Below are 12,238 nucleotides of genomic sequence, written 5' to 3'. Positions count from 1 at the left end.
AGTGAGATTATTTCCTTTAGTATGGAATATCAGTGATGTGAAAATATGTCCTGGACAACAGCATTTGGGAGTGAGGTCAGTATGGAGACACATTCCTCTGAAAGAGTCCTACTGGGGTGAAGAGGAACAGATAGCATGGAAAAAGAATGCCCACACTACCACCCAGGCCCTAAGATGGCACACATTCCCATCATCAGCTGTTCCTGCCTGTACCACTTGTAATTTCTTCTCAACAAAACCCAAGAAAAACCAAACAGAAATGGAGGTAATAAACCCAAGGAGTTTTCAATGAAGTAACTCAAGGGAACATCTTCTCACTCCAGCCTTTATCTCAGTATTTGGTCAACATAGGTTTGCTGGCTCCATTTCCTTGTCTTCCAGACCGTCAAGGTATTTTACTTTATTAAACTTAACCTGCTTTGTGTTCCGTCTTCATAAATAAATGTTTTCATAGCAGTAAGTCAATATCCAATATTGTGAAGTATACTTTCAAAGAAATTTGACACTCCATCATGAATTATTTGCTCTCCAAGAAGTTCAGTTTGCCAAATGTAAATAAAGTTCACAGCTCTCTATTAAAATTCGAGCCACTCTGTCATGTAAATACAATTAGATGGTGAAATCTCACCGCCTTCATGGCAGTCATCAAAAACCTTAAGAAAAGAAAACATAAAAAGTTTATATTCAAATTCAAGTTTTGAAATATCAAAACCCCACTGATTTAAAGCAGCATTAAAAGAAAAAGAAAGAAAATACTCTTTGAAACAGATAAGGACTATTCTATATTCAAGAGCATACTGTAACAGTGCCTACTTTGTGGTCATGGTTAACTATAAGCTTTTATATTTTTGGTTTGTTTGGTTCTTTTGGTTTTTGTTTTTTAAGACAGGGTCTCACTATGTAATCCTGGCTGTCATGGAATTCACTATGTAGAATAGGCAGGCTTCAAACTCAGAGATCAAACTCCCTCTGCCTCTGCCTCTGCCTCTGCCTCTCTCTGCCTCTCTGCCTCTCTGCCTCTGCCTCTCTGCCTCTCTGCCTCTCTCTCTGCCTCTCTGCCTCTCTCTCTGCCTCTCTGCCTCTCTCTCTCTCTCTGCCTCTCTCTCTCTGCCTCTCTCTCTCTCTCTCTCTCTGCCTCTCTCTCTCTCTCTGCCTCTCTCTCTGCCTCTCTGCCTCTGCCTCTCTCTGCCTCTCTGCCTCTCTCTCTGCCTCTCTGCCTCTCTCTCTCTCTCTGCCTCTCTCTCTGCCTCTCTCTCTGCCTCTCTCTCTGCCTCTCTCTCTGCCTCTCTCTCTCTGCCTCTCTGCCTCTGCCTCTGCCTCTGCCTCTCTCTGCCTCTGCCTCTCTCTGCCTCTGCCTCTGCCTCTCTGCCTCTGCCTCTCTGCCTCTCTCTGCCTCTCTGCCTGCCTCTCTGCCTGCCTCTCTGCCTCTCCTCTCTCTGCCTCTCCTCTCTCTGCCTCTCTGCCTCTCTGCCTCTGCCTCCCAAGTGCTGGGACTAAGGTGTGCACAGCCCTGCCTGGCTTGGAAGCATATTAACATAGCATAAAGATGAACCCATTCACCTGCCCTTTTACCTGGGTAAAAGGTTATCAGCAGGTGCACAGGAATGAAGGAAGTGAGCCCTTATTTATGGACAACTTAATTTTTACTAAGTTGAAAATATTCTGTGTTTAACTATCCTCAAAGGGTGCTAAGCAGAATTCCCAGGATGTTGGCTTCTGTCTAGGAGTTTAAACTGAGTCACAGAGAGCTTAGGGGTATGGCAGAGTAGCGAGCCCACAAGTATAAATGCCACAGGATAGGAAGTGCCTTTTGCTCCCCATAGCTTCAGGAATGAATGAGCAAAAGTGCTAAGGCATACTGGGAAAAAAACAATATACTTATTCTAAGTGGTATTTTCTGCTTAAATTTAACTTTCTTCTTTCTCTTGAGGGAGGGCACTGGAGGATCAAATCTGGAGAAGAGAGGACCTGTGTACACTGAGCATGCGCTGCTACTGAGCTACACCTACCCCTAAGTTCCCTCACTCTTTGGGGGAAAGAAAGAACACCACTAGCTCCAAAGACACAGGAGATTAGAATATGCTTGGTTCATAGTGGGTTTTCAACAAATCTCATTTCCTTCCCTACAGAGAAGAATGGTTGCTCTCAGTGAAAATGTATCCATTTCAGGCCCAAGAACAGAAGGGCATGTCCCTTGCCTGAGTGTTCCAAGAAAGAATGTAAGTCTTATTTATTAACAATCTGACTCCATCAAGGGTCTGGGGAGAGGGATTGAATAGCTCATGTGACACTTACAGGTGGGAAGCCTGCTGTGCCTGTTGTTTCTTTATGGCATCTGCATTTAATAGTGAGAAATACGACAGTGAAGCAGCTTTCACTTACGGGACAGAGTCCACAGGGTGCCCGGACCAAGCCTGTAGGTGGGAGGATTGGGTTGACTGCCCTGTACAGTTTCATATGTCCATCTACGCTGCCAACAGTGCCTTCCTTCGCAGCGATGATAGTCATCTCCACTTTGCCATCATAAATGAGTGTGTTCAAGATGGTTTCAATGTCCTCCATGGACAACTCTACCTAGAAAGGGGTATATAGAAAGTATGCATAAAAGACAAAGAAACATCCTTTCAGAAACGGTATGACAAACAAGTGGTCACAGCTGCTCAGTCAAGTGGAAAAGCCATGCTCTGGGGAAGAGTAACAGTCTACATGAGCACAAACCACTGACAGCCTGAGGACAGAAGCCTGGCTTCATGCTGAGCCCCACACTGATGTCATCATTCTTAAAAAAAAAAAAACACTTTGAAGGTTTATGAGTGACATTTCTTTGGCAACCAAAAAACCCACAAAGAAATCTCCCTCCCCAAGAATTTGATGGATATTCTTAAAATGTCTTCAGAGAGAGATACTTGAGACATGAAATAACCTGAGTTCCTAATTTTTTATCAATGAGAAATCTGGGAACCAGGAACTGAAAATGACTTCTCCAAATGCCACTTTGGCTTCTTTGCAGACCATGAAAAGCATCTGTGTCTTTATGTAAACATCTTCAAAACGGTGTTACATTTGATTAAGTAAGAAAGTGTCAATAAATCATACTAACACTGTAACAAACCCGACTATCACACAGTCAAGAACATTTTCACTTTGGGTGAAATAGCACTGAGAAGAGATCATTAGAGTCAGACACCATAAAGGCCTCTGCCTACTTTAGGACAGTGCTTTTCCAAAGTGGGTTCAGCAGAATGTGTGCCTGAAAGGATGGATGGATCAAACACACCAAAGCTACAGCCTTGTGAGGAAGACGACACCACACAGACAGGGCAGAAATAAACTCTGACCTTACTGATGCCCAGCTCACAGATGTACTTCCACACTTCATGAGATGAAGCAAATGAACTGTTTCTCTGTATCACTGGGTTCTGTTTACTTTCTCTTGCCGTCTCTGCCTGTAAGATTAGAACAAGAGGCTCAAGCAAAAATGCATGTTAGTGCTAAAGTTCTGTGCCACACCAACAGTAGCACATACTGTAAAAATTTCCTATTTTTAGGATTGTCAGGTCTTCTAAGATATGATATACAAAAGTCAATCTCTCACAAAGCCACACTTTAAAAGGACTTGTGGTGTTTTCTTAATGACCTCACCTTGCTTTGTAGGAATTTGAAACACTGTTGATTAAGCACCTCAACAAATTCAGATTCGAAATCCTGGTCACTGTACCAGGCTCCGCCAGTCACAGATCGGTCTGGCTGCAGGTTATAGAGCATATAAACCTTCTTTTTGGAAGCCTAGGAAAGAATATGTACATATCATTTGTTTATAAACTATTCTAGAAGCTAAGCTTGAGCAGTAAAGTTCATATTTTAGGACAGTTTTCAATGTACAGAATTACTGCAAAGACAGCAGAGAGTTACTAAACTTGAGGCGGTCCTCTAAAGTGAGGGCCACCTTTAAGGAAACAGTACTGCAGCCAGCACTGTCCATGGTCTGCTGCTATATATAGTACATCAGAAGCCTCACAGAAAGGGAAAGAGCACTGCTTCAGATATAATATAGTATTTAAGAAAAGAGCACTGCTTCAGATATAATATAGTATTTAAGAATTTTCCTTTGCCTTTCGTTTTATGAACACCATTCATTTCTACAAGTACTAAGGTCAGCCCCTATTCCTCTAACCCCTAGTGGTGTGGTTTCCAAAATTCTGTCACAGTTATTTTAGTTTTTAAAATTACTTAATGTGTGTGGGCATTGGTGTATATCTGGGCTACTACCCACAAAGGCAAGAAGAGGATGTCAGATCCCCTAGAACTGGAGGTGCAGGTGGTTGTGAGCTACGACGTAGGTGCTGAACCTGGGTCCTCTGGAGAAGTAGTCAGTGCTCCTAAGTGCTGAGCCATATCCAACCACTAGTTTCTGCATTCCACTCTGGCATCCCCCTAATGTCTAAATAACTTTTAAAATATTAAAAAACAATGCAGATGGCTGGACATGGTAGAATATACCTGGAAATCCCATGACTCAGGTAGTGGTTAAGGCAGGAAAGACCCTGCATTCATAACATTCAAGACCAGCCCTTATTATATTATCCAACCTCTCTCTCAACATAAAATAATACAGTACAACTAAGATTACTCTGTGCATTGTCTATAGGTTTCAACACATGCTTAAGGCTTTTGTTTTATAGAACAGTTTGGCTGCCCCAAAATATCTCCTGCGCTTCATCTATTCTATGTTCCCTAGACCTTACCCCAAAGACCAGCAAACATTTAACTTTCACTGTCTTTCCCATAATTCCACCTAGTTGGAATTGTTCAGTGTTGCCTTGTCAGTGTGATTTCTCACAGCAAGCAGTAAGCAGTAAGAACACTCTATGTCTTCACATTAGGTCATTTTTTTTTTTAATCACTGAATATTCAAGATAGAGAGAGAAAAGGAAAAACACAAATTTGGTTCAGTGTAAGAGACAGGCAGGGATCTTTCCCTGACTTGGTCATTAACGTCCTCCAAGTGCAAAGCAGTACCTGTCATGTTCCAATCAACAAACACTTGCTGAGTGAGACAATGTGCTAGGATTAACTGAATTATCTCATACAACACACAAACTAGGGAATGTACTCAAGGCTCCAGACTCTCTTTTCTGTAGAGCACAGGACAAAGTTGGGAGTAGGCGAGAGAGACATCAAGAGTCCAGTAGACAGCAGGTTAGAGTCAGCACAACGGGAGCTAAATTTTTATAGTCTTTTTAAAAAAACAAAACAAAAAACAACAATGAAACTCCATTTGTCTTAAAATCCCACATAAATTAACGAATGAGGCTGAGCACACGGCTGGCACAGCTGCCTTAAGTGAACTACACGGTGGAACCCAGAAAGTCAACTACTCACTGCTACAGACTTCACGGCTTTAATAAGCTTTTTACTTTCCAAATTCTTGAGAATTTTGTTGATTTCTGTTAACGGCAAGTTACTTTTGTACCGAATATCTCTACTCCATATTCCTGTAAGAAAGTAGGAAAGCTGACAGCACATCATTCAACACAAACTTTCAGAAACTAAAGCCTCAAGAAACAAACACTGGGATAAAGAAAGACTACAAGAGCCAGTAATAAAGTGTATTCTTTACATTCTAACTGGAAATTTCCTGGAATCTTGGTGTGGTTTTGTTTTGTTTGTTTGTTTTTGTGAGAGGGCTTCACTATTTATCTGCTATAAAGGCCATGATGGCCTTGAACTCAGAGGTCCACCTGCTTTTCCTTCTCCTAGCACTAGGATAAAGGGGTAAAAGACCTAAAGGACATTTTCTAAAAATATATATAAAACAGGAACATTTTTGTTTAAAAAAAACCAACCATGAACACTGTTTACTGGCTTACATCACATCTCCCTAATCCTTTACTCTAATCTCAATTTTCTGATAGTTTCACTTAAGACTGTAAGTGAAAAGGAACTTAAATTTGAATCAGGTTCATCTGCCATCTTCAACCATGGGGGAAAAAATTCAAAAGTTTAGCTGCTTCAATGCATGTACATCTGTTATTTAAAAAACATTCTACTTGTAAGACAGAAAAAAATATAAGGCTATGGTCCTTACATTCAGTAAATACCCATTATGGGAAATAATGAGTTTTTTTTTTTTTTTTTCAAACAAAGAAAGTTGCACATGAAAAAAGAGACTGTGTGTAAAACATATATGCTTAGCTGCATGTAGCAGGACATGCCTGTAATCCCAGCCATCAGGAGGATGAGGCAGGAAGACACTGAGTATGAAAGCCTGGTCTACATGAAAGGACTCTCTTAAAAAATAAACTGAGCAAACCAAAAAGAAAAGAAAAGAAAAGAAAACAAACAAAAACAAAAACAAAACAAAACAAAAAAACAAGCTGGGCAGTGGTGGCACACGCCTTTAATCCCAGCACTTGGGAGGTAGAGGCAGGTGGATTTCTGAGTTCTAGGCCAGCCTGGTCTACAGAGTGAGTTCCAGGACAGCCAGGGCTACACAGAGAAACCCTGTCTCAAAAAAAAAACCAAAAATAAAATAAAATAAAATAAAATAAACAGAACAATACAACACGTTAGGTCTGGACCTAAAGACAACACGTCACCCTTCACATGCTCACCTTTGTTCCCTGCATCCTCTATGATTTGGTAGACTAATTTTTCCTGGTTATCGGACCCCTTCATTTTACTGCAGGGAATAAAAGCAGAATTTAAAAAGGAAAAATTGTAGGCTGTGTTATCATCTGCATGACTACTTAATTAGCAGACAAGGCTATCATACTGACTTATTTAGCAAAAGAAAGACTTACCTTAAAAAGAATGAGACAGAGCTGTATGTACCAACATGATAAAATGTCCAAAATACAATAAATGAAAAAAACAAGTTTCAGAACTGTATAGATAGCATGATTCAGTCTTGTTTAAAAAAAAAAAAAAGGAAAAGGATAATATATAAATATGGAATTGTCTATGAATATTTAAATCTGTCTAGAAGACATTACCAAGAACAGGTACTCTGGGAAATGGAAACACAGAACAAAAGCAGGAATGGTATGAGTTTACATCAGTCTCTTCTGTTTTCTTACTTTGAGGCAGGGTCTTTCGATGTATAGCCTAAATTGTCTTCAACCTCGTCATCATCCTGCCTCCACCCCCATGTGTCAGGACTGTAGGTGTACCACATACTGAGCTACATTCTTCACATACAGTCTTACATAGCTCAAGCTGGCCCTGAACTTTCTGCCCTTCCCAAGTGTTGGGATATGGGTATGCGCCACAATACCTGTTACTATGTTAGCATTTTAAAAATACGTACATCACTTTTGCAATAAACAAATTTTTCTAAAAATTAAAAAATAGGTGCTTACTTACCCAGCATTCTGAGAATCTTTTATTCTATATAAAAGGCCTGTATTACTCCTTAAAAGATCCAACTGACCCTAAAGTGTTTTAAAATAGAAAATCGTAGTCAATTACTCATATCAATTCTGATGGCAAGTGTTACTGCAGTTTTAAATGTGTTGATTATACACACTAAACGATTCTGCCTCCCACATTTGTCAGTTCTTCATCTGAGACTGAGGATTTTAAAATCCTCACACACCTCAAACAAGGTATTTTTAAAAACTAATATAAAGATAGTTCAAGCTAGAGATACTAATAGTGCCCCACATACTGACTTGGCTTTGTTATCTGGCCAGGATATAAACGAGTTTTTTAAAGATCTGTTGCATTTCTTAGCCAGTGGTGGTGGTGGCACAAGCCTTTATTGGCAGAGCTCAGGAGGCAGACTCAGGCAGATCTGAGTTTTAAGTCAGCCTAGTCTACAGAGTAAGTTCTTGGACAGTCAAGGTTATACAGAGAAACTCTATCTCAGGGGGAAAATTATGTTATTTCTTAATGTATATGGATATTTTGCTAACATGTATGTCTGTACACCATGTGTATACAATGCTCATGGACGCCAAAAGAGGGCACTGAATCCCTGGAACTAAAGTTACAGCCAGGTGCAAACCATCATATATGTGGGTACTGGAAATCAAACTCAGGCCTTTGTAAGAGCAAATATTCTTAACCTGGGGGGGGTGAGGTGACAGCTCAGCACTTAAGAGCACTAGGTGTTCTTACAGAGAGAGGACTGGGGTTCAGTTCTCAATAACCATATGTAGCTTAAGACAGTCTGTAACTTCAGTTCCAGGAACTCAGTACCCTCTTCTGGCCTTTGTGGGTACCAGGCATGAATGCAGTGAACAGATGCATGCAAAAAGTCAAACTATAGTTATTAATGACATTTACTAATATGTACAATTTAATTCTGTGATAGGAGAATTAGGCAAAAAGGTTAACCAATGAACAAAAGGTCTCTAGTAGTGGTATTTTATATAATGAAGCAAACTAAGATAAATCCTGTTCTTTCACACTTTTGAACCTCCTTGGGCCTGGACACCTAGAGAATCCAGGGTGTGTACCACTGAGCTTGCAGCAGTTACAGGATCTGTAACCAAGAAGAGGCCCTACTAAATGTTAGGAATGTAAAACAGGCTTGCCTACTGGAGAAACTGTAATGCCCTCCTTTCTTCACAATATGGCAAAGTGAGATCACAAAACTCAACTCATAGGTCCCCTTCTGTCATTTATTCTGGCTATTCTAGCCACGTACTAAACCCTTGTACTATACCATTGTTAGGATGGCTGGTTTGTTTGATTTTTTTTAATTATTTTTATTTTTAATCATATTTCTGCAAGAGCAGGTGCCTGGGGAGGCCAGTCCAGAGTCAGATACTCTGGGTTAGAATTCCAGATGTGAACTACCTGACTGGAATTGAACCCAAGTCCTCTAGAAGAACAGCAAGTGCTTTTAACCACTGAGCCATCTCTCCAGCCCAGGATAGCTGTTTAAATGGACAATTTGTTGTTGAATTATAGGGCTGAGGATTGAACATACCATGCAAGCTAGGTGAATGTTCTACCACTGAGGTACAATCAAACTCTCAAAGGGAAGCACAGAGATGACTACAATACTATCTGGTTGGCATTAAGAGAGAAACAAGGGTGGATGCACACTCAGAGAAAAGACTGGCCCAACCTGGGGGCTCCAGGTATCTTCCTAGAAATAGCAGCAGAACTGAGTCCTGAAGGATAACAAGGAATCATTCTACACAGAAAAAGGAAGCCCAGAAATCACCAACTTTACTTCTTTGGGTGAAAACAGAAGTCACTGGCCCATTGCTTGCTTTTTTATTAATAAAATTTCATCAGAAAAAAGCCACACCCACCTGTTTATGAATCACTGTTCATGGCTCATGACTGCTTCTTGTTAAAATGACAAGTGATACAGTTGTGACAGAAACCAGATGGGCTGCAAAAGTTATTTTATTTACTACTTCCTAGAGAAGTTTGCAAATTCTGAGCCACAAAGATGAAGACAAAGGCTTAACAGGATTCGGCTATCCCTATAATCTCTGCATCTAGAGCCTCGAGGTGTAACACAAGGCTGGAAGTTTAAAAAAAAAAAAAAAAAAAACAGTCATTCAGAAGAGACCTAGTGTAAGACTCTTAACTAATAAAGCCAAACCAAAACAGCCTCAGGAAAAAAGGAATGTAACAGCTTGTGAATAGGAGATTTAAAGTATCGAACAGTATGTGGTGGGGCATTTTTCAAAAGTTGGAAGAGAGGCATGTGGGCTCCAGGTTCTTGGGCTTCAATCAAAACTCTACTGTACTGTCTCTGAAGCTGAGGCTGTACTTCTTCCCAAAGACCCTCAGTGGGACTTCTTCCTGCTTATGAAAAGCTCAGAATGACATTGTGATACCTAATCACTAGGCTATTGGTAACTCAAAAAAACTCACAGTGGAAATATTTTATAAGGAATAGCTAAAAGCTAGCGGCAGGATCAACACAAGGCTGGAAGTTTAAAAAAAAAAAAAAAAAAAAAAAAAGTCATTCAGAAGAGACCTAGTGTAAGACTCTTAACTAGTAAAGCCAAACCAAAACAGCCTCAGGAAAAAAGGAATGTAACAGCTTGTGAATAGGAGATTTAAAGTATCGAACAGTATGTGTTCATAACAGGAAGTAAAACAAGGCAAGAACACACTACACCCATGTGTCTTTTTGTGTCAATGAAGCTAATAACAATTAGTTATAGCAGAACTGCATGCAGTTTCTTCATCTTGTCAAATGGCATTCAGATAATTATTTTTTTCTTCCAATTCAGACATTCTAATCCTTTCCCTGGTTTGGAATCAAGTCACACATTTTGGCCTTACAATTAGCATATTGGCTCACTAAAAAGGAGGCTTATTATGTGATTATTACTTCATGTGATTAGGGTGGGGGAGAATTCTTATAAGTCTCCTGTAAGCTGGAGACTCAAGAAGGCCAGTGGCATAGACCAACGGCACAGACCTGATGCATTAGCCTCAGTGATGGAAAGTCAATGGTGTAGATGGAATGTAGAAGCCTAAGGACAGGAGCTGGAGAGATGGCCCAGTGGTTAAGAGCACTGACTGTTCTTCCAGAGGTCCTGAGTTTAATTCCCAGCAACCACATGGTGGCTCACAACCATCTGTAATAAGATCCAATTCCCTCTTCTGTTGTGTCTGAAGAGAGTGACAGTGTACTCACATACATAATATAAATAAATCTTTAAAAAAAAAAAAAAAAAAGAAGCCTAAGGACAAAAAGAGGTAAAGGGATTAGGCTGTTCCTGGGACTCTGAATAGGCTGGGGTAAGTGCCTCTGTCCTCATGTCTTCTACTTAGGCTGATACTAAATTGGATGGTGCCCACTCACCTTCTACAGTTAGCACAGCAATTCAAATACCACATTCTAGAACATCCCAGAAACAGCAAGTAGGCAGATATGTAGGGGTATCATAGCCCAGCAAAGCTGACCATCACAACTGTGTGACAGGAAGCAGTGAAAACCATAATATACAACAAATTACATGAATTAGTTGAATTCACCTTACCATGGACAACAGTCTATTGATGGCCACTGCCCGTTGCTGGGCTTCTATGTGAGGCATTTCATTCTGAATTACTTGATCTGTGATTCCATGAGGGAACTGGTGGCATAACTCTATAATTCTAGGAACAAAGGTATAAATGGTTTATGTTTGTTTTAAAAGGCAAATAAGGAAGATTCATGATAGTTAAGCTGAAATCTCAATGTTATAAGTATAGCAAAGTGAATACGTGTGTGTGTGTGTGTGTGTGTGTGTGTGTGCGCGTGCGTGCGTGTGTGTGTTGGGGGGCATGTTATAATGATTCACCATGACTAGAGTCTGTTTGAGAAATTATCCCCTCCAAACAAACTGGAGGGATTAATTTGTTTGGGTGTAATAAACTTATTATCCACGATAATAATGTTGAGAAAGTCGTTGTCTTTTAATTACATTATAACCTAAAAACAAATGTGCGCTATGGGGGTTAAGGCACCCACTGAACCTACTTAGCGCAACGATCTTTGCAATCACAAAGTGAACCTTAAATTGGCCCGAGCGTTCTCTTATAGAACTTCCCTTGGCAACCGAGCAATCCTGGATTCGAACACATGCCCTAGAACTACGGGGAAAATGCAGGTCTCTTTTCTGACACTGGCTGCTGTCACGTTCCAAGTGCTATAATAGAATCCCGGAGAGGTCAATTCTATAAAGTTTCAAGCTGTCACGCTGCTCTGGAGCTTCTGAAGAGTTCTACTCTCCCTAATTGGGAGGGGGGCGCCCACACACCGGGTGGTGCCATCCACCACCTATCCAGCTATCCAGCTGACTGCTCGCCTAGCGTCGGAAACCTAGCTTCACTGCATTACCTGTTTTCTATTTCCACGGGATCCGCGTCCGGCGGCTGCACCTTCACCTTCACCTCCGCCATGAGGGCGGTTTTCGAGACTAGAGGAAAAGTAGCCCCACGGAGAGCGCTGGAAGTCTCGAGAATCCGTGGAGGCACGAGCCGGGGGCGGAGACGTGAGACGGGCGAGGGACCTTCTTCGTCGGGTCGCGCCGGGCTTTCTTCCACGCATCGGCTTGGGGCGTCGGTGCTGCGCCTGTTCCGCCTTACTCATCAGGGTCGCCACAACGACTCCCTTCTGTTGTCCCAAATTTCAGTGCTTGTTGGACGAGAGCTTCTTGCTCCAGTACGCTGAGTAGGGTCGCCCTCTTTACCCTCTTCCATCCGCTGAATAGGCATATTCTTGGACACCTACAAGAAAGTGTCGCAGAAGGATCTGGAGGCGGGTACCAGA

General features: G+C 41.2%; 1 protein-coding gene across 1 annotated transcript; it reads right to left on the bottom strand.

Moving 5' to 3' along the window:
* Window positions 1-12,176, bottom strand: Polr3f (RNA polymerase III subunit F). Its single transcript, XM_034494266.2, has 9 exons — window positions 11,807-12,176; window positions 10,965-11,082; window positions 7,366-7,433; window positions 6,615-6,682; window positions 5,383-5,495; window positions 3,643-3,786; window positions 3,339-3,446; window positions 2,383-2,574; window positions 1-653 (listed from the first exon to the last, which is right to left on the bottom strand). Exons 1-9 carry the CDS (start codon window positions 11,866-11,868, stop codon window positions 576-578), a joined length of 951 nt encoding a protein of 316 aa, XP_034350157.1. The 5' UTR covers window positions 11,869-12,176; the 3' UTR covers window positions 1-575.
* Window positions 12,177-12,238: the final 62 nt, after the last annotated feature.

This window comes from Arvicanthis niloticus, chromosome 2 (assembly GCF_011762505.2).
Source record: "Arvicanthis niloticus isolate mArvNil1 chromosome 2, mArvNil1.pat.X, whole genome shotgun sequence".
Lineage (NCBI taxonomy): Eukaryota > Metazoa > Chordata > Mammalia > Rodentia > Muridae > Arvicanthis > Arvicanthis niloticus.
The sequence above is the reverse complement of the archived record's forward strand: the minus strand, read 5'-3'. Positions and strand labels throughout refer to the sequence as shown.